The 27308-nt window shown below is 40.1% G+C and overlaps 1 protein-coding gene across 3 annotated transcripts in view; it reads left to right on the top strand.

The window, feature by feature from the left end:
• Positions 1-2910: 2910 nt before the first annotated feature.
• SCYL3 (SCY1 like pseudokinase 3) overlaps positions 2911-27308 on the top strand; it is a 48906-nt gene continuing 24508 nt past the window's right edge. The window contains exons 1-4 of one of the 3 annotated variants that reach the window (XM_057725694.1): positions 2911-3307; positions 8152-8369; positions 24292-24477; positions 26315-26428. In XM_057725694.1, the coding sequence (XP_057581677.1) occupies positions 8205-8369; positions 24292-24477; positions 26315-26428 (465 nt within the window). In that variant the 5' untranslated portion in view covers positions 2911-3307; positions 8152-8204. The remainder of the gene's footprint in view (positions 3308-8151; positions 8370-24291; positions 24478-26314; positions 26429-27308) is intronic. The other 2 variants (XM_057725693.1, XM_057725692.1) reach the window with 2 other exon arrangements.

Here is a 27308-nt window from a genome sequence, read left to right as displayed (position 1 = left end):
CCTTGTTTTATTTTTTCATAGAGTTTACCATTATCTGAATTTATCTTTACTCATTTATATGCTTATTGTCTATCTCTCCCCTTACCACTGCCCCCACCCCCCACCTCCCGTCCAAGATGTGAGGTCTGTAAGAGCAGGAAATTTATCTTGTTTTGTTTACTGTGATGTTTCCACAATCTCTAGAGCAGAGGCTGGCATATAGTGAGCACTTATAAAATATATGCTGACTAACTAAATGAACAAGGAGAAGTTGTCAGAAAAGCCTCAGAGTAACCAGGAAAGTGTAGAGTCATTTAGCTCATAACCAGCTTCACACACAGTAGTTTGAAACATTTGTTGGTGGTGGGGTAGGGCACTTCAAAAAATGAAACTAACATTCCTAGCACTAAGCTAGTAGCACCTCCTCAATCACTTAAAAAAAAAAAGTTTTATTTGGGCCCCTCAAAGAACCTACTTTTCTGCAATGGCTGTTATCTTCTTCCTCCTTTTCTTAGTGGTCAGCACAGTGCGTGGCTCAGAAAAGGTGTGTCTTAAATATCTGTGGGATAAACATAGTCTGTAACATAAGGTTGTAAGTTCTATAACATTTGTATAGTGTTTACAGTTTACAAAGCAGGCCAATATTCCTTACAACATGGGTGTCATCATGTCTGTGGTCAACTTTAAATTTCCAGCACAGTGTAATATTCTGTGTGGGTTATTTAGTTGAAGCTATGCCCTAGAAGCAGCTGGCATTCTAATAATCAGGAATCCACACTCCAGGAGTAGTTAGCCAGCATCATACCAGAAAGGCCATATTCCAGAGATGGAGCTACAAATACTTTAGTCATCTTGATCTCTGATGACACTGGATGTTTTGCTAATTATCATAGTGAGTGTCAGAAATGGCTTTTTATTGGCAAAAATAACAGCTTATTAATTATCATGATGACTACTAGAGATGAAGTCTCAAAAGTATGCTCTCCATTCCTGAATAAACAGGGTCTAAAAATTCAAGGCCTCAGCCTTCAGCGATGCCATCTGAGGCTTCATCCCTATTGGTCCTGGCTCTACTACTAGTCTGGAAGATTTCTGGTTGCCAGATGCCGATGGTAGCTATGATGATAACAGAATTCTGCTTTTGCAGTCCTGTACTTCTGTTTCTCAACTTTCTAGTGCAAGGCGGTGGTCAAACCACTTACAACTGCACCCTCTGATACTATAATCACTATCTACATGTGAATTTTGAGCATTGATATATGGCTAGTTTAAATTTTAAAAAATACATATCAGATTTTGAAGACAGTACAAAAAATGTAAAATATCTCCATAATAATTTTGTATATTGGGTGCCTGTTTAAAATGACAACTTTCTGGATATGTGTTAAAATATAATACTAAAATTGACCCTACCTCATCCTTTTTACTGTTTTGTTTTGTTTTTGTTTTTTTGTTTGTTTGTTTTTTGGCTGTGACACATGCCATGCAGGATCTTAGTTCCCCCATCAGGGATCGCACCCATGCCCCCTGCAGTGGGAGCTCAAGTCTTAACCACTGGACCACCAGGGAAACCCTTCTTTTTACTGTTTTAAATGTGGCTACTAGAAAATTTTAAATTACACATGTGGCTCAAATTCTCTTTCTATAGCACAGTGCTGACCTGAGACGGAGAGCTCAACTTTCAACAAGCTAATAGGACAGATTAAATGCTATTTGTGCCCGCTTTCTAATAAATTTTCATTTCTGAATAAGGGACAAAATTTGGTTTAATATTTGCTTTCACTTAATCTGGTGACGAAATTGTGGGGTCCTTATCGATACTGTAATAGGCCAGAAAGAATTTAAAACTTTTAGGTGATCAAATGATTTAGGTCAGCTGTCATCTGTGAAGTTGTAAAAGTGAAACAGGAGGGAAGGAGGCAGGGCACAACCTTTGAAAGAATAACATAGCCTGAGGATATGATATAGACTGATTAGAATCAAAAGGGTCCAATATGGCTGACAAGTCAAATTTCCTGAGACCTAGAGGCTCAGTACATGCTCACTGTAACACATCAGCAAGTTAAATGACACACCCACAGGCGCCAAGACAGTTCCAAGGCCAACCATAAGGATCAAAAAATGGACAGTGGCCCAACTCCTGGAAAGCCCCACCCTTTCCCCCAAATAGCTAGACTATGTTTCCCATTCTTTACCCTAGGAAATTACTCACCCCTATCAAAACTGATAACCCCACACCCTGGTGCCTTTCTCACCTTCTCAGATGGCCCACACCTTGTGGAGTGTGTGTCTCTCCAAATAAACCCACTTCTTACCTATCACTTTGTCTCTCACTGAAGTCTTTCTGCAATGAGATATCAAGAACCTGAGAGCTTCATTAACTCCTAAAACCAGGTATGTGATCTCAGTTGGATGACGGTGGGTTTTGGCCAGGTTTGAGTCCCAGCCCTGTGGGTTCAAGGCCCAATCTGTGGTGCACGGTTTCAAAAGCATCAAACAGTAGCCATGACTACTACTAAGATCATGTGCAAGATCACAGAGAAAATATATTGGGTTTGAGTCATGTAGTTTTAAAACTATCACGTATATTCACTTTATACTCACAACACCCCATTAAGTAGAAACCATCAATATTAATAATAAGTACTATGGACATGAACAGTCCCAATTTGACTCTGCTGATTTAAGTGTAACTTCAGATTTTCCCTGTGAAAGGGCTTCAGCCGGAATCGCCCGCCAACTTCAGCCTCGGATCCCTCCGACTTCAGCCCACGCAGCGCAGCCAATCAGGGCTGCGGGGAGAGCCACGTCACTCTCCTAAAAGTCCTCGCTAATTTCCAGCGTACTCCTATTCTCGGACCCGCCCCTTTTCTATTTGTCAGAGGCCTCCGGCGGCCATTTTAGATTCGGGCGGAAATCCAGTTAAGACCCTGCGGTTAAAAGCCTGAAAAGTCAAATCAAGGCAAATTTGCACATTCAACTCAGAGCCCAAGAGAGGAGACAGCTTCACGGACCAACTAGGCAGCTGGGGACAGAGAGTGAACCGCGGGGTCGACCCCGGCGCCCACACTCAAGATGGCAGCGGCCTGAGAATCCCCTGCGCGGCCGCTCTATCTTGGTTCCGGGTTCTTTCGCCGAGGGCTGAGGGCTGGCATCCTGTCCGGCTTCCGGACTCGTCTCTATGGTGCCGGAGAGACCGGACCTCAGAAGACTGTGGGTATAGTGGCCAGAGCGTCACGGGGGAGGCGAGGGTGGTTGGTGTCAGCCGGGGGCGAAGAGGTGACCGGAGCCAAGACCCTCGGCTGCCTCCCACGCCGCCCTCCCGCAGGTAACGGGGAGCCCGGCGCTGCGTCCTCCGTCCGTGCGGGCCCGGGCCGCGGGGGAGGGGGCCGGGCCGGGAGCGAGGCTGGGGGCGCGCGCCCCGCTCGCGGGTCTACGCTTGGGGCCCGCGCGGGGGCGAGCTCGGCGCGGCGCCGCTGCCGGTTGAGCTCTGCTCGCCGCCGCCTCCGCCTGCTGGTTGCGGGGCGCCCTGCTAACCTGGGCTCCGCGGCGGCCCCCGGCCGGTGCGCCGCTGGCGGCCGGAGCGATCGGAGGAAGCCGCGGAGCCCGGCCGCGCGGGCAGGTGTGGAAGGTGAGGGGCCAGCGCGGCGGGAGCGCCGCCCCCGCCCCTCAGCGACCCCGGGGAGGCGCGGTGGGACCCCCGCTGGCCGCCAGCCCCCGCTCCCGGGCCGCCCTCCTCGCCGCGGGCAGGGCGAGTGTGCGCGGCGGGGCCGGACCGCGAGAGCCTGGGGTCGCGCCCGCGCCGGGATGCTGCCTCCGTTCTCGATCCGAGACTACTGCCAGGTCCCCAGAGGCCCGGCTGGCTCCTGTCTTTGGGTAGTGCGTTTTGTTTAGAGTAAAGATGTAACATTTCTCAGATAAATGATATATAGGAGACCGTGTGAATACTAAGAGTTGGGTGCTGAATTTTGGAATCCCCGTTACGGCTCTTTTTAAGAACCCGGGTGCATACCCACATAACATCCCATGTTTTAGCTGAAATCATACTTCTTTAGGTACGCAAAGGCTTCATTATGTATTGCTGGACTGAGTTCAATATGGGAATATATACGTGGAACAGATCAAAGCAAAGGGCCCGAAGTAATGCTATCACCAGATAACAGAATACCAGCCAGTGCTGGGTATCCTTTGAACTCATAGTGCAAGCCCTTATCGTTGGGACTTCCAAGCTGAGGGAGGCAGGATCACGATCATCTCGATTACTTGCTGTGAGAAGAACAGAGGGAGAGAGAGTTCCCCAGAGGACACTGATTTCATAGTTTAATGTATGAATTTCCCAGTGAGCTGGACAAAGGCTTTTAATCCCACAGGTGGCCCAGAAACTTGCTGTGCTGCCCGAAGAAGCAAAAGGATGGTGGGTGATTAGGTGAACAACTTTTTAAAGAGAAGATCATGGTGCATATTTAAGGTAGAAGCTGTCTACCCAACATTTTATTATAGAGAGTGGAGATGGTAAATTCTGCAAAATACCCATGCTAAGATTAGAATATCTTTTTGTGACTTTTTAATTTCCAAGTTAAACGATTTGGTGTTTTCCCCTTTGCTCCTCAAAACAAAAAGAGCATTTTGGAAGTCCAAGGTTTTTTGTTTATCAGTATTACACTTCAGTAAGTCCATTTTAGCTGAATTATCATTTTTAAATTACTGTTATAGCAACAGTTTTTGTGCCTCTTAGGATACAATTTTGTGAAGTTAAGAATTACTGCTTTTAAGAGATCCTCAAATTGCAGTCAACGGCACATCTTTTTATTTCCCCCCAATGAAGTTTGCACTGCACATAGGCTATAACCCAACTACTCTGTAAGCATTGCATGGATGGTATCAGTAGACTTCTGTCAGCATAAATCATGCTTTTCAAGCCAATAAAATGTAATCCTTTTGAGTTCTCACAAGGAAGGGGTTCATTCCTTTCAAATTTTAAGTGGTATTTCTTGGGGTCTTAGACCCAAATATACACTGCTAAGAAAAACTGCCAGTGTTAACCTCTGCCTAAAACTTTTATAACCCTGAATTGTTAATGATCTATAGTGGAATTCATAATATTAAATGAAAGGTTAATAGGTGTTGTAAGCCCATTATTCCTGCAAGAAGGTATTTTGCCATTTAGAAATAACTAGGTTCATTAAATATCCATTGCTGTACCTCTGCTGACTGCCATTCATTCAGTCAGAACCTTCCCCTGAACTCTAGTGACCATTTTATCTCCTTCAGAGACTAATATTAAAACTAAGTGAACAGCATGATTTTCTGCCAAGAAGATTATTTTCTTGCAGCAGTTCCTTATGTGTGGATTTTGGAAAACTGTATTTTGTGGCTAAAAGAGAGAAGGAAGTTAGACTAGCTTCAGATATATGCTTTTCAAAGTAGCACTTCTCTAGCTTCTTCCTTTAGTCTGACTGGTTTTTCAGACAGGAGGAGTTAGAAAGAACTCCTGCCTATGAAATTGGTTTCAAAGAACATGGACCCATTCAGGCTACCTCAGGTGTACCTCAGGCTACCCCTGATTGTAAGGGTGCCAGTGAGGAAGTGGATTTGAGGCTGGGCTTCCTGTAGTCTCGAGTTGGAGTAGTAATGTGCCCCTCTAAATCTACCCGTTACTCTCCCAGTGTTTGCTTTTCCCTCTCCTGCTGTCAGCTGGCGTTCTCTGTACTTGCCAGGTTTCTGCTTTTACATGGCTTTGGCTTGCTATAGTCCCATCTCTACCTTATGGCATCCTTTTACCTTCAGCTGTGCTGCTAATAGGCAAAAATCTCTCTTGTTCATTCAGAGTCCTGGGGCAGACAGTGATTGTCCAGCTTAGCTCTTCATCTAGGTCATGGGTCCTGGAGATGGATAATGTGTGAATTGACTGCCCTTTGGCCCAGGGTAGGCACCTGACCCATTAACTGTGCCCAAGAAGAGGGAAGCAAGATCTAAGCGCTAAACATGACCCTCCCAACTGGGGTGGGGGTGGGGGGTTGCCACAGGCTGCACAGGCACCACACCATCTCCAGAACAGGGGAGTAACAGTAGTTGCTTTCCTCCATGATCCTACACAAACGCTAATTTTATCTGTAGTCCCAGTAGAAAGGTGAGTGTTACATACACAGGTGACCCTCGAACAACATGGGTTCGAACCACACAGGTCCATTTATACGCAGATTTTTTTTCCATAAATATGCGCTGCAGTACTTCATGATGGATCTACAGTTGGTTGAATCCCCTTGGTTGGTTGAATCCACAGATGTGGAACCGCAGATACGGAGGGTCAGCTGTAAAGCTATACTCAGGTTTTTGCCTGAGGGTGTTGGTGCCCCTAACCCCTGTGTTTTTTTGATGGTCCACTGTAGTTGAGATACATCTTAATACTGTGTTTTATTTTGTTTTGTTTTATTTTAACTTCTATTATTCTTAAGAAAGATAAATTGCTGTTAGGTAGGAACTCAGTGGATTTTGTTACAAAACCAACTAATCCTCAGAAACATTCTGGGGTTTTAAAAAAACATCAATTTTAGATAGCTTTAGCCCTCATAAGTGTTGTGTCCTTATTCAGTGATGTGTGTGGTTCTGTAGGCCCTTGAAATTCTCTGTTCTGGGTGTGTGTTTTGAGCAGCATTGCATACTCTGATAACCTAGTAAGCGTTGTATGGAACTTCACCAAAGTGGAAAAAAATCCAAGGAGGGAGTCAGCATATAGTGGTTCTTGGGTTTATATTTACCCAAAGGATATAAATTTTAAACTGATTTTTTTTAAAAGATCTACATAGAATTTGGGGCTGTTTTTTAGAACTGGCAACTTGCTTCCGACACTGCCAGAGTTAGTAAGAACTCTGTATCTTTTATTTTTTAAAATTATGGTAACGCCAAAACTGAAAACTGACTGCCACAAACTTTTCAGACATGTGTTTGGCCTACACAGGTTTAAAAACATTGGAGCCAACGTTGAAAAATATGGACATTTCCACATTCAGGCTTTTGGCTCTTTATGGTAAATGGTGTGATCTGGCAGCTCTGAAATGGCAGTCCTGGTTGGGACTTGCAATAGCAGCTCCCGTCAGAGTGCAAGCCCTGTCAGTAGGTGCGTATGCACACAGTAGGCCTTTTGCCACGCCACCAATACCGCGGGACTGCTATGCATTGTCTGTTGAAACCATGTGAGTTTGTATCCCTGTTCAAAGATTTGCTCTTCTTGTGGAAGATTTGGGAGGTGCAGGCAAATGTATGTGTGTTTATATGTATGTGAACTGGTGCCCACAACAAACCTCTGTTAATACTTTACATGTTTTTTCTAGACTCTGTGTGTGTGTGTATGGTAATCACTCACTCACCATAGTCGTAATCAAGATACTGAATATATCCATTCCCCCCAAATATTTCCTCATACCCCTTTGTAATCCTTTCCTCTCCCATGGCCCCTTTAACTGCCCTCACCCCAGGCAACCACTGATCTATTTTCTGTCATTATAGTCTGCATTTTCTAGAATCTCATATATGTGTGGGTTGTCTCTTTAACATTTGAGATGATACAGTTTTGCATTTTCCCCTTTTTAGCATAACTTTGAATTGTACTTTTTCTTATGTCTGTTGTCATTTGTGTTCAACGAGTAGTCTGTTTCCTTTCCCATTAATCCGCTGGTGTGTTGTGTGTTTTCTTGGTTTATGTGAGCTCTCCATTTGTTAACATGTTTTTCTTCATTGTTAGAAATATTCTCCAGTTTGTATTGTTTTCCTTATAATTGTAGGTTATTTTAGACATGCAGAAGTTTATCATTTTGGAATGATCGAGTTTTTCCTCTGTGAGGCAGGATATGAGTGGGTTAGGGAGAAAGAGAGCTCTTATTCTGATTCTGATCGCCTTCCCGCTAGGGAAGTCCTGTGTGTGTTTGATGGGGGGTGGGAGCAGTAGTAGCTGCATGTGGCTGTTTGGTTAAGTGCATTTTCTCTAGAGCTGTTAGTTGTTCATTGACAAGTTTTGCAGGTAACTTGCTGAACATTTACTATTTTTATTGTCAAATGGCCTAGTTTATGAGGATTGTAGGAACTAGTAGGTTTGAGTGTCTGGGTCTGGGTCCTTGGCTGTCTCTGGCTCATGTCTCAGATAGAGACTCAATGTTTGGAAATGTTTTCTTTCAGGTCTGCTTGGCTTTGAGGAGGAGCTGCAGCACCCCTGCCTCACGGCATAAGGGATGGGCTCAGAGAACAGCGCTTTGAAGAGCTGTGCACTGAAGGAACCACCGTTCACCTTACCCTCCGGACTTGCTGTTTACCCCGCTGTGCTGCAGGATGGCAAATTCGCTTCGGTTTTTGTGTATAAGAGAGAAAATGAAGACAAGGTTAATAAAGCTGCCAAGGTACCGTAATAAGTGACTACCTAATAGTACTTTTTAGTGTCTTGTTTTCTTTTAAAAAGTGTGAAATTAATAAAGTTCAAAGGGAGTAGGTCATAAGGAATAGTATTTTTATTCACGTCCTTTAAAAATATAGTTGTCCTTACTTCATGGGAACATCACCAACTTGCTCGGCAAGGTCAGGTACCATAGATAAGCCAGAAGCTTTATGCAACTCAGTGTGATAGCTCTTCTCATCATATTTTATTTTTTTAGTGGGAAAGTTTGGGAGGTGATTTTACATGGCTTATAGAAGATAAAGGGACTTAACCTAGCTTAGCAAAAATGCTGTAAGTATGCACAATGTTTTAATTGGTATATTGATGATGGACCTGGAAATTAAATATTTTAGGAACTGTAGCTGTTTTTTCTCTTCCTGAAGCATTGTGATGCTCCCAGAGGGAATGTAAAACTGGAATGTGGGACTGGATGCCCCAGAAAGAATGTGACCTGGGCTCTAGTTCTTGCCGAGGGACCTTAGAGTGTTAATTAACTTCTGGCAGCTTCAGTTTCCTCCTTAGGAAAAGGGTCCTCCTATCTCACACCTCCTAAGCGCTGCTCCCAGTAAAGGGTGCCAGTGCGTTAGCATGCTGGCTGACCTAGCGTCAGGGGACCCTGGCCCCCTATTCAAAAAAAATGATTCCACCCTGGAATATAATTCAAGAAAACAGCACTGGGTGTCTTTTCAAATTTAGAGAAAACAAGGGTATTAGCTGATATTTCCTTCAATAGCTAGCCATTTCCTTGGGTATTCAGGCATTCAGATTATCTTCAGGAAGGTTTTAAAAAGCATTAATTAACTGCTCATTGTTTACTATGGCAGGCATACTTTTCAGATTGATTTGGTATCTTTATTTTGTTGGAGTTATGATCTGTATTACCTCGAGTCACTTTGTACTATCAACAAGAATGAAACATTGGTACCTACTTCATAGGTCTGTTTAAATGGTTTGTACCTTTTTCATGATTATAAAGGGCTATGTTATAATATGTAATATTAGTAATAAAATTTTGGCATTTTGTTTGTCACACCAGTTCATTATTTGATTTCTCTGATCAGGCATGAAGTTAACAGTTGTAAGATGGTTCCTAAGAAAAATCTTCCTCTTAGGATGCATTTTCCATTACTGTACTGTGATAAAAAGTATAGCTGGCTGGCTGTCGTATTGCTAAGTAATTGTGCTTTTTGGTAAGACTACGTGTTTGTCTCTTTTCCATCCTGTCTAGCAATTGTTAATAATTTTTTATTGTGATTTTGCAAAAGATAAAATGCCTTGCCTCCCTGTCTTATTTTTAGGTGCAGTTAATATCTGACATACGTCTTGTCATTTTCATCTGATAAGACTGCATTTTTTAAATAATTTAGTGATTATTACTGGTCAAGTACTAGAGATTTATAATCATTTTTAGTTTTTTATAAGACCATAAGATTTTTAAAAATTACAGTAATCTTTATGGTGTATGTACCAAAGTTGTTCAACTTCATAAATGTTTTAAAGGAAAAAGGCAAAGATCACTCAGTGTTTGAGAACTTCCATGCTGTAGGAATTGCAAAGCTTGAGAAGGAAGACTTTTTTCCCCCCTTGGTATCTATACATACTCTTCTAAGCCATGACTGAGTCTTTTCTAGTAGTTCATACTTGTCTCTTATGTTCTTCAGGCCATCATGTGGCTTTGAATACCTGAGCCATGAATCTGAGAAATTTGAAATGGCAACAAAATGATGTGGAGTTTAGATGTTGGTCACAGTACTTGAGAAATGTATGGTTTAGATTTTAGGTCAGGTTTAGGAGCTCGATTTCTTAGATACCTGAAATATTAAAACAACATAGTTAGCTTGCCTCGCTTTCTCTAGAATTCAGTTCCTAATCCTACCAGCGATAGTTTTAATGAACATTTCAAGCAGATATACAGTGTTTTCCCTGCCACATATTGTTAGGTAGTGATTATACTCTTCCTCCACCGTTGTACATAAAAAATAACAATCACAGCACACTGTTCAACCTCTGAAATAAGATGAAACGCAAGTATAACCTTTGGCCGCAAAACAGCATGAGAAATACTTTGTCATACCTTCTCATTTTATCTTGAATTCATTAGCTAACGTAGTATAATTTTCTCACTGGTGGTTATGACTCACTTCTAACCAATAGCCTGTAAGGAATGATACATCCTAAGTTGAAACTTGGTTACTGTGGTTTGCTGTAATATAATCTAAGTGCTTAGTTAGGGCTTCATAGTGAGTACAAGCTCAAAGAGTGATTCCTGAGTTGATACCAAGCAGCCACATCGCAGTAGTTCTATAGACCCTATGTAAGTGCTCTGTTTAGTGCCTGAGGAGACATGCTCTTCTCCATAATGGGTTCAGGCTGCTTCATGGAAGTGTTGGTCAACATCTTTGAGAACCCACATTGTGTGGGCACGAGAAAGAAAGAAGGAATGTTGCTGTGCTTAAAGGAGCTTGCATTCTATTTGGGGAGTGCTTTACTGCTCTTCCTTATATTGACATTTTCTTTCTGTTCCTCTTTCTCTCAACCCTTTTCTATGCTATTTACAACCCTCATTCCAGTAAATCAACTTCCCTACATTGTCAGCTTTTAAAAAAATTATTTCCTTCCCCTCATCAAGATCTCATTCTCTTACACGGCTTCTAAGCATCATCTGTGCAGAAGAACTTGGGAAGTATTTCCCTCTCCCTCAGGTGTGATAGGGTCACCAGGTGGAACTGGCCCTTTGCCAGCTTCCACCACAGTTTCAGACTCCACATACTCATCCTTTCTTCTCTAAATATCTGTCAAAACCTCTTGTCTGAGCCCCAGATCTATATTTCCACCTGCCTATTCAATATCTCTATCAGGGTATTCCTCCAGCACCCAAATGCGAGCTTTCCAACATAGAATCCTTTATCCTTTTACCTTTCTGCATTTTATTCCTAGTTTATGATGTAACCTGCAGGCAGTAGGCATTTAAAGACAGAACGTACTTCCATCTTTGTCTCAGATTTGCATCTTAGGGGTACAAGGATGAATATTTTTCCCTGAAGATTCTTGCTCTCTGGTTTAGGCATTGTGTTATTTTGTCATTATTTCTTTAACAGAGTGAAATTAAGGCTGTCTCCCTGCCTAAAAACTTGCAAGTGAATTTGAGCTATAAGAACTACTACTTTATGTTGTTTTCAAAGTGAAGCGGGAAATCAAAGGTAAAATTGTAGTGAAAAGCCTCTGAGGCTTGAATTAATTCTCTGAGTAGCTAAGTCATAACTAATTGATGAAAGTAGGGACAGTTTATATTCAGGACTAGAATCACACACTTAACATCTCTGTGTGGGCATAGATAAATATACATATTGGCACATTATTTAGTACTACTCATATTTAATAATAAACGTCCTTATTCGGAATCCTCTTTCAAAGACCAGCACCTAGGACAGTGAACGAGACGTGATAGGTATTCAATAACTTTGGGACAGGTGCTTTCAAGTCATTCTCATTCGACAGCAGTCACCTTTCTTCACCAGAACAAGAGCAGTTTATCTCTTTAATTGTTGTTCATTGAGAAAATATCCTAGTTACACTTAGCAGGTACCTCTTGTTGTTCCCTCTGTTCTTGAAGCAGTAGAAGCTTGAATCAAGAAATATTTCTGTTGTATTCTTTACTGCTAACCTTTCCTGTGAGTCTAGCATAATTTTATGTATGCTGTTGTGTGTGCCAGAGGGGAGTGGCACAGAAGGTTTTTGCTAAGTGTAAGTGGCTTGTTCAGAATCATGCAACAGTTACTCCATTCTCTGTTCTTTCTTCCTTCTCTAAGCAAACAGGAAGTCACTTTGGACAAGGAATTCTGCTGGGCATATAAGATTAAAAGAACAAACAGAAGCAACATGGAATATATTGTTTTATTTATTAGTCAGGTGAACATTTATTGACTGTGTGTTTTCATGCCAGCAGTGAACCAGGTAGCATTCCTTCTGACTTACTAGTCTACGCTGAGTATTAGAAGGAATATAAAAGAAGGTTTAAAACCAAAGGAATATAATTAGAGCCCTAAGATATAAAAGCTGAATGAAGAGTTTTTCCTGAACAGGCGAAAGTAAAGTATTTCATGTTTGGCTTGCAAATTATTTGAAACGTTCATCATGATGAAAATATGAAAGACGTGGCATAATTTTACTTAGAAACTATAGCTCCAAAGATACTTGTAAGTTCTCTTTATTTAACCACGCTCATTCAGCCAACCTGCTAGCACAGTTCTTGGTTTATCAGGGCCTTTGTTGCTTTTATATAGGTATGTATGGATTGTTTTAAAGTTAGATATACAAATTAATAGTTTATAGTTGCTAGTTAAATTTTTATTAACTCTTTTTTTGTTTATTAGAGTAACCCAGGGGAGGGTAACAGCTTCCTTCTTACGAATAAACAAAAAGCCCTATTGGCGCTATCCCCAGAGTTGGCAGAATTTGAGATAAGAAAATAAATTGGACAAATTGATCCACTCAGAAGATTCTCCTATGATCTTACCTAGGAGAAGTTTAATAGAAAGTTGAAGGTAACTGATGTAAAACTTATAGCAGTATTGGGTTATGGGCTCTTGGACGATCCCATATTCTTCCAAGATGGTGTTTTAGAACATTCCATACTAAGTGCGTATCTGTGAAAATGAAACCTGATATGATATTGAGGGTTATTCTCCAAATGAAATCCTCCCTCAGTCTCTCCTAATTTGATGATTAGTTTACAAGGCTTCCCCAGTGTCCACTGGATTGTACAGTGTAGACCTTAGAGATTTAAAGTCATGTAATTTCTTTTAGAAGAACTGAATGATTTGTAAGGAAAACCACCATTCCAGCATTTTAAGTTTTGCTGTAAATACATGATAAGATTATTACCTAGGTTGGGAATTTTGCATTGTGGGTCTCCTAAATTATGTCAAATGTTGGGGGATAAATAGCACGGGTGGAGGATAGAAAATCTGGATCTGATAGAGCTGTTGTAAAACCAGCCAGGGAAGCAAAGCAACTCCATAGATTTAACCTCTCATGTTCAGACACGAAACTGTCTTATATTTGTCATCCATCTGTGTACTCTTCGTATACTCTTTTGTGTGCTAAGAAAATAGGACAAAGGAAAAATGTGTGTGTGTTGGCGGCAGTGGGGGTGGGGGGAGGTGGGTAAGGGTGGAAAATACTCCATATTAGGGATTTTTTTAAGTGGGTTATCCATACCCTGAGGATTATGCAACGTGATTCATTGCCATTTGGGGGAGAAATATTGAGATTGTTTAAATTTACTTTTAATCTTTTATTTTGGTGCTTTCTATTTTGTGGGTCTTTTATAGTAGTATATATATTATATATATATATACACACATGTATATACAAAATATGTATTATATATTCATATATGTTATGCTTAAGCTACTTATCTAACCTTTTCACTGGTGTGAAGCATGTGAACAGAAACCTCTGACGATCACTTTTCTAGATAATAAAATGAGAAAAGTTTTAAAGGTGGTTCAGTATTTTTTTTTTTTTAATATTTTTTATTTATTTATTTATTTTTTATTTTTTGGGGGCTACACCAGGTTCAATCATCTGTTTTTATACACATATCCCCGTATTCCCTCCCTTCCTTGACTCCCCCCCCTCGAGTCCCCCCCACCCTCCCTGCCCCAGTCCTCTAAGGCATCTTCCATCCTTGAGTTGGACTCCCTTTGTTATACAACAACTTCCCACTGACTGTTTTACAGTTGGTAGTATATATATGTCTGTGCTACTCTCTCGCTTCGTCTCAGTTTCCCCTTCACCCCCCGCCCCCTCCCATACCTCGAGTTCTCCAGTCCATTCTCTGTATCTGCATCCTTATTCTTGTCACTGAGTTCATCAGTACCATTTTTAGATTCCGTATATGTGAGTTAGCATACAATATTTGTCCTTCTCTTTCTGACTTACTTCACTCTGTATGACAGACTCTAGGTCTATCCACCTCATGACATATAGCTCCATCTCATCCCTTTTTATAGCTGAGTAATATTCCATTGTATATATATGCCACATCTTCTGTATCCATTCATTTGTTGATGGGCATTTAGGTTGCTTCCATGTCCTGGCTATTGTAAAGAGTGCTGCAGTAAACATTATGGTACAAGTTTCTTTTGGGATTATGGTTTTCTTTGGGTATATGCCCAGGAGTGGGATTACTGGATCATATGGTAGTTCTATGTGTAGTTTTTTAAGGAACCTCCAAATTGTTTTCCATAGTGGCTGTACCAACTTACAGTCCCACCAACAGTGCAGGAGAGTTCCCTTTTCTCCACACCCTCTCCAACATTTGTGGTTTCCAGACTTTGTGATGATGGCCATTCTGATTGGTGTGAGGTGATACCTCATTGTGGCTTTGACTTGCATTTCTCTGATGATGAGTGATGTTGAGCATCTTTTCATGTGTTTGTTGGCCATCTGTATGTCTTCTTTGGAGAAATGTCTATTTAGGTCTTCTGCCCATTTGTGGATTGGGTTATTTGCTTTTTTGGTATTAAGCTGCATGAGCTGCTTGTATATTTTGGAGGTTAATCCTTTGTCCGTTGTTTCATAGGCAATTATTTTTTCCCATTCTGAGGGTTGCCTTTTAGTCTTGTTTATGGTTTCTTTTGCTGTGCAAAAGCTTTTAAGTTTCATGAGGTCCTGTTCGTTTATTCTTGATTTGATTTCCCTGATTCTAGGAGGTGGGTCAAAAAGGATGTTGCTTTGATGTATGTCATAGAGTGTTCTGCCTATGTTTTCCTCTAGGAGTTTGATAGTGTCTGGCCTTACATGTAGGTCTTTAATCCATGTTGAGTTTATTTTTGTGTATGGTGTTAGGAATTGTTCTAATTTCATTCTTTTACATGTTGCTGTCCAATTTTCCCAGCACCACTTATTGAAGAGGCTGTCTTTTTTCCATTGTATACTCGTGCCACCTTTGTCAAAGATAAGGTGCCCATATGTGTTTGGGCTTACTTCTGAGTTCTCTATTCTATTCCATTGATCGTCCTTTCTGTTTTTGTGCCAGTACCATACTGTCTTGATCACTATGGCCTTGTAGTATAGTTAGAAGTCAGGAAGCCTAATTCCACCAACTCCATTTTTCCTTCTCAAGATTGCTTTGGCTATTCGGGGTCTTTTGCGTTTCCATACAAATCGTAAGATTTCTTGCTCTAGTTCTGTGAAAAATGCCATTGGTAATTTGATCGGGATTGCATTGAATCTGTAAATTGCTTTGGGTAGTACAGACATTTTCACTATGTTGATTCTTCCAATCCAGGAACATTGTATGTCCCTCCATCTGTTTGTGTCGTCTTTGATTTCTTTCATCAATGTCTTAAAGTTTTCTGCATACAGATCTTTTGCCTCCTTAGACAGGTTTATTCCTAGGTATTTTATTCTTTTGGTTGCAGTGGTGAATGGGAGAGTTTCCTTAATTTCTCTTTCTGCTCTTCCGTTGTTAGTGTATAGGAATGCAAGAGATTTCTGTGCATTAATTTTGTATCCTGCTACTTTACTAAACTCATCAATTAGTGCTAGCAGTTTTCTGGTAGAGTCTTTAGGCTTTTCTATATATAATATCATGTCATCTGCAAAGAGTGACAATTTTACTTCTTCTTTTCCAATTTGGATTCCTTTGATTTCTTTTTCTTCTCTGATTGCTGTGGCTAAAACTTCCAAAACTATGTTGAATAACAGTGGTGAGAGTGGACACCCTTGTCTTGTTCCTGTTCTTAGAGGGAATTCTTCCAGTTTTTCCCCGTTGAGAACAATGTTGGCTTTTGGTTTTTCATATATGGCTTTTATTATGTTGAGGTAATTTCCTTCTATGCCCATTTTCTGGAGAGCTTTTATCATAAATGGATGTTGAACTTTGTCAAAAGCTTTTTCTGCATCTATTGAAATGATCATATGGTTTTTATCCTTCAATTTGTTGATATGATGTATCACGTTGATTGATTTGCGTATATTGAAGAATCCTTGCATCCCAGGGATAAACCCCACTTGATCATGGTGTATGATTTTTTTAATGTGCTGTTGGAGTCTGTTAGCCAGTATTTTGTTGAGGATTTTTGCATCTATATTCATCAGTGATATTGGTCTGTAATTTTCTTTTTGTGTGACATCTTTGCCTGGTTTTGGTATCAGGGTGATGGTAGCCTCGTAGAATGAGTTTGGGAGTGTTCCGCCTTCTGCAATATTTTGGAAGAGTTTGAGAAGGATAGGTGTTAACTCTTCTCAAAATGTTTGATACAATTCGCCTGTGAACCCATCTGGTCCTGGGCTTTTGTGTGTTGGGAGATTTTTAATCACTGCCTCAATTTCCGTACTTGTGATTGGTCTGTTCATGGTTTCTATTCCTTCCTGGTTCAGTCTTGGAAGATTGTATTTTTCTAAGAATGTATCCATTTCTTCCAGGTTATCCAATTGATTGGCATATAGTTGCTTGTAATAGTCTCTCATGATGTTTTGTATTTCTGAGGTGTCTGTTGTGACTTCTCCTTTTTCATTTCTAATTCTGTTGATTTGCATCTTCTCCCTTTTTTTCTTGATGAGTCTGGCTAATGGTTTATCAATTTTGTTAATCTTCTCAAAGAACCAGCTTTTAGTTTCATTTATTTTTCTTATGGTTTCTTTCCTTTCTTTTTCATTTATTTCTGCTCTGATCTTTATGATTTCTTTCCTTCTGCTCACTTTGGGGTTTCTTTGTTTTTCTTTCTCTAGTTGTTTGAGGTGTAAGGTTAGGTTGTTTATTCGATCATTTTCTTGTTTCTTAAGGTAGGACTGTATTGCTATAAACTTCCCTCTTAGAACTGCTTTTGCTGCATCCCATAGGTTTTGGGTTGTTGTGTTTTCGTTGTCATTTGTTTCTAGATATTTTTTTATTTCCTCTTTGATTTCTGTAGTGATTCCTTGGTTGTTTAAGAGTGAATTGTTTAGCCTCCATGTGTTTGTATTTTTTGCAGTTTTTTTCCTATAATTGATATCTAGTCTCATGGCGTTGTGGTCTGAGAAGATGCTTGATGTGATTTCAGTTTTCTTGAATTTGCTGAGGTTTGATTTGTGACCCAAGATGTGATCTATCCTGGAAAATGTTCCGTGTGCACTTGAGAAGAAAGTGTAGTCTGTCGTTTTTGGATGGAATGTCCTATAAATATCAATTAAGTCGAGATGGTCTAATGTGTCATTTAAAGCTTGTGTGTCTTTATTTATTTTCTGTTTGGATGATCTGTCCATTGATGTAAGTGGGGTGTTCAAGTCTCCCACTATTGTTGTGTTACTGTCGATGTCCCCTTTTAGAGCTGTTAGCATTTGCCTTATGTATTGAGGTGCTCCTATATTGGGGGCATAGATATTTACCATTGTGATATGTTCTTCTTGAATGGATCCCTTGATCATTATGTAGTGTCCTTCCTTGTCTTTTTTAATAGTCTTTACTTTCAAGTCTAATTTGTCTGATATGAGTATTGCTACTCCAGCTTTCTTTTGACTTCCGTTTGCATGGAATATCTTTTTCCATCCCTTGACTTTCAGTCTATATGTATCCCTTGGTCTGAAGTGGGTTTCTTGTAGGCAGCATATAGAAGGGTCTTGTTTTTGTATCCATTCAGCCAGTCTGTGTCTTTTGGTTGGAGCATTTAATCCATTGACATTTAAAGTGATTATTGACATGTGTGTTCCAATGACCATTTTCTTCATTGTTTTGGGTTTGTATTTGTAGGTGTTTTCCTTTTCTTGTGTTTCCTACTTAGAGAAGTTCCTTTAGCACTTGTTGTAAGGCTGGTTTGGTGGTGCTGAATTCTCTTAACTTTTGCTTGTCTGGAAAGCTTTTGATTTCTCCCTCAAATCTGAATGAGATTCTTGCTGGGTAGAGTATTCTTGGCTGTAGGTTTCTCTCTTTCAGGACTTTCAGTATATCCTGCCATTCCCTTCTGGCCTGCAGAGTTTCTGTAGAAAGGTCAGCTGTTATCCTTATGGGTTTTCCCTTATATGTTGTTTGTTGCTTTTCTCTTGCTGCTTTTAATATTTTTTCTTTGTGTTTAATTGTCATTAGTTTGATTAATATGTGTCTTGGTGTATTTCTCCTTGGGTTTATTCTGTATGGGACTCTCTGTGCTTCTTGGACTTGGTGAATTATTTCCTTTCCCATGTTGGGGAAGTTTTCCACTATAACCTCTTCAAAGATTTTCTCAGACCCTTTCTTGTTTTCTTCTTCTTCTGGGATGCCTATAATTCGAATGTTGGTACGTTTAAGGTTATCACTGAGGTCTCTGAGACTGTCTTCTAATCTTTTTATTCTTTTTTCTTTTTTCTGCTCTGTGGCGTTTATTTCCCCCATTCTATCTTCCAACTCACTTATTCGTTCTTCTGCCTCAGTCATTCTGCTGGTTATAGCATCTAGAGTATTTTTAATTTCAGTTATTTTGTTATCCCTTGCTGTTTGTTTTTCTGAGTTCTTATGAACTGTTTCTTGTACTTTCTCTATTTTGTTATCGAGATTTTGTATCATTTTTACTATCATTACTCTAAATTCTTTTTCAGGCATTTTTCCTATTTCCTCCTCATTTATTTGGTCTTGTGGGATTTTTTCCTGCTCCTTTGCCTGCATGGGGTTTCTTTGTTTCCTCATGGTTGTCCAAACTTTTGGGGTTGCTTGTCCTGGCGATAGAGGTGTTTATAGAAGACTGTCCAAGCCTCAGACTAATGTCCAAGTATTGGATTAAACGAATATTAAGTCTAGGGAACACATACATGTATAAGACACACAATTACTGAATCCGTTAGGACATAAGGCTCTAGAAAGACCTGACAGAACCCCAGTGTGCTATCAGATATTCAAAGAGAAACCCAGCAGAAATTGACAACTGAAACAGAACAAATCAGAGACAAAAGCAAAAGCAAACAAACAACAAATAACACCCTACACATACAAACATCAATCCAGGGAGATTTTGTAAGCTAGGATCAAATATAGAAAAGAACTGGAGTACCACCAGAGAGAATGGAGATTCTCAGAATGTAATTAGACAACTGTACTAAGAACTAAGATAAAGACAAAAGCTTAATATTAAATACCAAAGCAGTGCGTCATCTGGAGAATAGAGCAAGGAGTCTGAGCAGATCGATAGTGTTGCTTATAAGTATGTTAAGATAAAATACACTTAAAAAGGCTGGAAGAAAGGGGAACAGAAGAGCGTAATGTGGTTGGAAATATGCAAATAAAAAGAAAGGAATAGAAATGTATAAAAGATAGGGATGAAAGGAAAGTATGAGAGATATTTTGTCCGTACTACCAAAAACTTAGCTAGATATAGAAGTATATAAAAAGGCAAAAAAACAAAAAAAAAAAAAAAGAAAGAAAGAATAAAAAATATCATTAAAAAATTATGTTATAAAACTTGCAGATCCCTTAGGGCTAAGAGCGTATTTAATAAATCAAAAAAAAAAGAATAAAAAATATCGTTAAAAAATTATGTTATAAAACTTGTAGATCCCTTAGGGCTAAGATCGTATTTAATAAATCAAAAAAAAAAAAAAAAGAGAGAGAGAGAGAAAAAAAAAAAAAAGTCCAGAACTGATCCCAGAATGGACCAGTTCAATAGGTATTGATACTACTATTTCTGTTTCCTTAGCGTCTCAGCTGTAAGTGTCCTTCTCCTTGCCTTGGGTTGTTTTGCATTATTCTGTGACCAGCAGAGGTTCCTTTATTGTTCGTCTGTAAGCGTCAGTGTGTGGGGAGGGAGAGGGTACAATAGTGGCTCCTTCTGGGAGTGAGAGAGCAGTGGCGCACTGTTGTTTCAGTCAGGCTTGGAGGTGCCTGTTGCAGAGGGCGCTGGTGGCTCAGGCGTACACAGAAAGTCTTAGAGTTGGGCCTCTCTCGGGGTTTTTTTCTTTTTGATGCTGTTATTTTTTTTTTTCTCTCGCAGCCTCCCTGCTGCTGGTGTTGTAAGGGGTTTTAATCTAGCCCCGCCCGAGTGCCTGAGGGTGCTTGTTATCCCTGAGCGCCTTAGGTGGCCCGCAGGGCGTCTCTCCACTGCCTGTTGCAGAGGCACCGAAAGAGAGGGAGAGGCTACTCGCGCGGCTCCTCCCCCCTGCCCTTGAGCCTGCAGCCTGCAGCCGCCATCATGGCCGGGCAGCTCTCAGGGACGGGCACTCCTCTCCGCGGACCTCCTCCCTCCTGTCCTTTCGGGCCGTCACCCTACCGGCAACAATGTTTCTCACCCTGACCCAGCTCTCCGGTTCCCACGCTCCCGCTCCTGGACCCTCCGTTCAGCCGCGGATCGATGTCTCGGTCCAGGAACGCTGAGCTGCGCTGCGGGCCCTCCGTATGTTTCTCACTCCCTCCCGTCCGCCACAGCTCCGCCGCTTCACCCTCTTTGAGCCCTCGTAGATGCCTCCCTACCGGCTATATCGGGCTCCCCGCAGCCCTTTCTGGTGTCCAAGGCCGTCTGCTGGTGTTCAGCTGGTTCTCTGTGGGAATTACTGCGTCCTTCCGTGCATTCCCAATGCATCTGTCCAGTATTTTTAAGGGGAGTAAATGCTTGATAAGTAAAAAGGCAAAAAATAAGAAAACAAGATCAACAAAATTAAAATATTTGCTCTGCATCTGGGTACTAACCCAATTCAAAATCGTTTTATAGTCCAGCATATGGTCTGTTTTTGTGAATGTTTCATGTACACTTGTAAAGAATGTATATTATGCAGTTGTTAGATACAGTGTTTTCTAAATATCAGTTTGATTCACGTAGTTGATATTATTCAGGTTTTCTATGTATGTATGTCTTTATTTTAGTTAGTTTTTTGTTTGTTTTTTGGGATTTTTTTTTGCTAGTTCTGTTGACTGTTGAGACTGGGGCTTTAAAATCTCCAACTGTGATACTGTGATTGTGGAATTGTATGTTTTTCCATTTCATTTCCCCAGTTTTTGCTTCATGTGTATTTTGAGTTTCTGCTATTATGCACATATACATTTATAAATGTCTTTTGAATTGTCCCTTTTATTCTTTAAGTAATGTCACATATTGTCTCTGGCCATATTCTTTGTCTTGAAGTGTATTTTGTCTGATGGGAGTATATCCACTCCAGCCTTCTTTTGGTTACTTTTTTGTGGTATATCCTTTTCTATCAAATTCATTTACTTTCTATCCATTTACCTATCTCTGTCTTCATGTTTAAAGTATATCTTTTATAGGCAGCATATAGTTGGGTCTTCTTTTTTTATCTGTTCTTAATTGGAGTGTTTAGATCATTAAAATTTAATGTAATTATTAATATGGTTGAATTTTATTACTTGTTTTCTTTTCATCCCCTTCTGGTTTTTGTTCTGTTCCCCTTTTTCTTCTTGTGGATTATTTTAATATTTTTTAGTATTCTATTTTAATGTACCTTGATTTGGGGGCTTTATTTCTTTATTTTTTTGAATGGTTGCACTAAGGACTTCAGTATACATAACTAACTTTTAATAGTCTACTTGTGGTTAGTATTGTACCACAGTCACATAGAATGTAGAAGCCTTGGCATCATATAAGTGTCTCCAGCCCCGAACCCTGCTGTTCTTCTGTTACGTGTATACCAACTGTATGTGTACACAAGCACACAGGCATACATATACATCACACACATTGAAAACCTCACCAGTCAATGTTAAAATATTTACTTTATGTAGTCATGCATATTTTAAATAAGAGGTAAAAATGTAGCCTTCAAATTTATCCTGATATTTACTATTTCTGATGCTCTTCCTTTAATCCTGAAGATCCAAGTTTCCCTTTGATATCATTTTCTCCTCAGCTTGAAGAACTTTCTTCAGCATTTTTGTAGAGCAGATCTTCTAGCAACAGCTTTTCTGTTTTCCATGATCAAAAATGCCTTTATTGGAAGTCTGTTTATTAAAATTCCTTTCTGTGTCCCATTGTCTCTGCCAGGCCCAGCAAACATTAATGTGCTAAACTCTTGCTTTTCTATCTCCATGTGAATTGCCTTTCTCCCCTTTGAAGTCCCAAATCACTACCTGCAACATCCTCTTTTATCTTTATTAAGATGGTATTTAAGGTGAGGTCTTTGGACACTTTGGCAGGTTACTCAGTTTTCCTGGGTCTTTCCTCTGTACATAGGGTATTAAACTTTTCTTTGCTTTTCTGATGTCAAAAAAAAAATGCCTTTATTTTGCCTTCTTTCCTGAAGGATATTTTTGCTAAATACAGAACTCAGGGTTGATAATTTTTTTTATTTCATTGCTTTGAAGATAGTTCCCCTTTGTCTTTTGGACTCTATTTTCTTATGAGAAATTATCATTCAGTTTGTTATTTCTCTCCACCTGTGTTGTTTTTCTCTAGCTGCTTTCAAGATTTTTTAATTTATCTATGATTTTCAGCAGTTTGATCATAATGTGTTTAGATGTAGTTTTCTTTGATTCATCCTATTTAGTGTTCATTGAAGTTCTTAAATCTGTAAACTTAAGTATTTGGCCAAATTTGGCAAGTTTTCAGCCATTATATTTTCTATGTCCTAATTCTTTCTTCTTTCTTTTTTGGAACTCCAATTATATACATTAATTTTTTTTGTATTTTCACCCAGGTTTCTGAAGCTCTGATCTTTTTTTAAAAAAATACTTTTTCCTCTTTGTTCTTTAGGTTGGTTAACATCTTCAGGTTCACTGACTCTTGCCTCTGTTATCATCCTGTTATTGAGTCCATCCATTGAATTTTTTATTTGTAATATTTTTAATTTCTAAAATTTCTGTTTAGTTCTTTTATGTAATAAACATTTCTCTTCTGAGAACTTCTGCCTTTCCATTTATTTTATAACTATTTCCTTTACCTCCAGGAGAGAATGGTTATAATAATTGCTTGAAATTCCTTCTGATAATTCTAATATCTGGTATATTTGGTTAATCTTGGAGTTGATATTTGTTGGTTGACTTCACATTTTCATGGTTCTTTGTTGAGTGATTTTGGATTGCATCCTGGACATTTTGAATGTTCTGTTGCATAGACTCTTGGTTCTGCTATAATCCTCTGGAGAATGTTGATGTTTTTCGTTTGTAAGCAGTCAATCCCCCTGGGTTCAACCTTCTTCTTCTTCTTCTTCTTCTTCTTCTTCTTTTTTTATTTATTTAAATTACTCTTCTCCCACCCTTCCTTCCTGTGCATAGTAGTTCAAACCTTAGTTCATCGCTGTGGTAGTTTGGATCTGTCCTATGCGTGTTTGGTTCAGGGGTTAGTCTGAGACGTATGTAGGTAAACAGATAACTAGGGCATCTCCTTCTCCCTCCCTTGGCTTTCTCTCCTCTGGGACAACTTCATCGTACTCAGGCCTGCTTTGGTTCCTTTCTGTGATTCTGGCCAGAAAGATGGCAAGGTTTCTATCAAAGTTTTAGCCACCTTTGCTACACTGCTTTGCAACTGGGGCCTGCCTTCAGTGCAAAGTTGTGAGAAGGGATATTCCTTGAACCAGGAAACTCACTCCAATGGGTGACTCCCCTCAATAATCTGCATGTTCTTGTTTACTTTTCAAAATTCTCAGGTGCTTGTTTTTGCCACTTTGTTAGGAGTTTATAGCAGTAACCATTGGATATCTGGGCCCTTGGGGGGCTTACACTCCCATAATGGAACTGGAAGTCTCTGTAGAGTAATGTAAATGTTAGTAAAGTGAATACTGTCAAAACAAGTCATGGCTTCTTTGCCTTATTTGAAACTTGGCAAGGGGTGGGGGGTGGAGGCGTGGTTGTAAGTTGGGGAGGTCAGGAACTGGAAAAGACCTTGAATATAAGTATACATTTTCAGACTTGACTACAATGTATATTAAACTATAATTAATCTTGTTTTGAGTCATTAACTTCACCAACTCTTCTGTTTATGTTTTTAAAGCACTTGAAGACACTTCGTCACCCGTGCTTGCTAAGATTTTTGTCTTGCGCTGTGGAAGCAGATGGCATTCATCTTGTCACTGAGCGAGTGCAGCCTCTAGAAGTGGCTTTGGAAACATTGTCTTCTGCAGAGGTCTGTGCTGGGATCTATGACCTATTGCTGGCGCTTATCTTCCTTCATGACAGAGTAAGTAACCTGGACACAGTCTGCCTCACAGGCTTTCATGTAGACCGGGGGTGGGGGTGGGGGGCGGGGGGTGGAGGCTGATGTGTGGGGTAGTGCTTGCAAATTATGGTATCTATAGAAATCATAAGTTACTCTTCTTATCAGAAAGCTTCCTGAGGGAAAAGAGCACATGAGATGCTACAGACAGACAAGTGGTTTGTGGGACAGGAAACAAGTTCTTTGTCCCTGGGCAGTTATTTATAGAACTTTATTTCAGTTTACTATTGTCTCTCTCTCTCTAGTTTTGGATAGCTACATAGCTAAAAGTAGCTACAGCTGGTATTTGTTGTTAAGACAAGGTAAAGGTTTAATAACATCAGTGCTGCTGTGGACCAATGTTCCTATTTTGTTTTCAGGAGTTTTTCTCTATTTTAGATTTTAAAGAAAGAAATTACCATTTCTTAAAAAGAGGCAGAGTTTTACACATCCCTTCCCATTCAAATAGGTGGTACCAAAGAGAGACAGCCCCATAACACTGTGGCAGTGTTTGCTGTTAAGGGGATAAAGTGGTATGTTTACTTCCGGTCTGTTTCTTAATAGTATTATTGAGCTACTGTTTCTTAAGGAATTTAAATTCTTAATACTTACATTCTGAAGTATTAAGGCCTTTGCCAGCCCCCCAAGATTAAAAAATGCCAGTTACAGGTTAGGAGCACTTGCATTTTTAATGTGTTCTAAAAAAATTTTCTGTTAATGGGAGACGGACTTTCCAAATATCACTTTGGATTTATCTTCTCTTAAAAATATGTCTAAGATTCACATAGGTAGAATTATTAATGCTCCGCTGTAGAGGAATATTTTCTTTGTTGGAGAAGTGCATGAATGTGGTAAAAAGTTTGAATAGTATAGAAGTGCAAATAGGGAAAAACAAGTCCCTGTCCCATGCTTGAATCCAGTGCCCTGTTTCTCTCCATAGATGACCACGGTGATCGGTGTGTTAGTCCAGAGATGTTCCTTGTGTGTAAAAAGCAGATATCTCTGTGCTTATTCTCCTTTACCTCTTCTCAAGCAGAAACACACCATGCATGCTATTCTAAGCTTTCCTTTAAAAAGTATATATATCTTAGAGTGTTTTATATAAAGATGTGTACGTATTTGATCTGGTGGGTAGAATATTTAAAATGCACTTATCTACTGAAATAATTTCTGGTTTGGAAAAAAACCATACTTCAGCCCTGTTCTCATTTTCTTCTTCCCTCTCCTTTATTTGACTGTACTGTTTTTTGTCGTTTTAAATTTGGCTCTTCTGTGGTCTGTGGGATATTTCTGGTGGTCCTTATCATTCCATTTTCCTCTTCTTCAGGCAGAGTTTTTTTAATGCCTACTGACAAGATTTCAGGTGACGTGGATCTGGGTTCGTGATAGAATGTAGGTGAGAAAGAATTTAGAGGAGAAAATTAATATAATAACCTATGGGAGCAAAGATAACTTATACGTTTAAAGGCATTTGAAGTACACTGTAGGTTACAAAAGACTCGTAAATTTGTTTAAGGACACTTGTATCTCCTGACTGTCGTGGAGATGGGGACGTGCAGTACCTGTGCAGTGGCGTCTATGTCTTCATTAACCTGCCTCACCAGGCAGGGGAGATAAGCCTTTCCATTGCGTTTTTCCTTTTTTCTAACCTCATGATGCTTAAGCAGCCTCATTCAATTTGTGATTCATTCCACAAGTTGTAGTTCCGTTTATTATGCCACAAGTAGGGACACTTGCCCTTTTTTTTTTTTTGGTGATAAGTTTTTAAAACGTCTACTCAGAAAATTGGAGTGGCAATCTCCTTCCTGTTCTTTTTCCCCAGGGACACCTCACACACAACAATGTCTGTTTGTCATCTGTGTTTGTGAGTGAAGATGGGCACTGGAAGCTGGGAGGAATGGAAACAGTGTGTAAAGTTCCCCAGGCCACACCAGAGGTAAGCCAAGTGACGGGCCCTCTTTGTTACTCAGAATTTGATCGCATTTCGGTGTGAGGTTCTCCCCTCAGGACTTTCCTTCAGTGTTAGTGTGATCTTAGATTCAGAGACTTGATGTTTTTTGTCAATACACATATTCATAGAATTGTAGGATTTTAGTCTCCAAAGGGGGACTAGGGGTCGTTTATTCTTGTCTCCTCATTTTATAGCTGAGGAATCTGAGACTGAAAGAGGTAAAGGAGCTTAGTCAAAGTTTTAATTAAATGCCCGTCCTCTGTGCTCCTGTAGTAGCCTGTGCTTAGTTTTCCCACTGAAAGTTTAATGTTGAAATGACCTTCGTGTGTCTGTCTTCTTTACCAGGGGCTGAGCTTCTTGAGGGTGATAGTCTCATGTGTTTATCTTTATACACCCGCCTAGAATAGTGCCTGGCACGTGTTAGGTACATGAGAAGCGTTCATCGAACAATCGTTCAAGTTGTCCAGAGCCATACATGATGTCTTAAGAGCTGGCATCAGGAGTCGTGCATCTTAACTCCTCCTAGTGGGCTGTGCTGTTGCTGCCTCTGGTACTTGTAATTTTGTCCGACAGAGATCTACAGATTTCCCTCCTGGATTGAGCAACCTTACTATTCTCTGTTTTGTTTCTTGTTTCTACCATTTTCCATGTTGCCACTAGACTTACTCTTTTTAAAAGAGAAAAACCGCTCCCGTCATAATTTCCCTCCTGACGGGGCGGCTCCCTGACTTCCTGGCTCAGCCTCATTTCCCCTGTTCCCTTGTGTGTGGCTTCCACATGGGGGCCTTGTTGCAGGTGCACCTTCAGGGGCTCTGGCTCAGTTCGAATGCTCCTTCCACCATGAAGGCTTTCCTGGTTATTTCTG

The sequence above is a fragment of the Hippopotamus amphibius genome, chromosome 3, assembly GCF_030028045.1.
Source record: "Hippopotamus amphibius kiboko isolate mHipAmp2 chromosome 3, mHipAmp2.hap2, whole genome shotgun sequence".
NCBI lineage: Eukaryota > Metazoa > Chordata > Mammalia > Artiodactyla > Hippopotamidae > Hippopotamus > Hippopotamus amphibius.
Note: the sequence above shows the minus strand (reverse complement) of the source record. Positions and strands in the feature narration are given on the sequence as shown.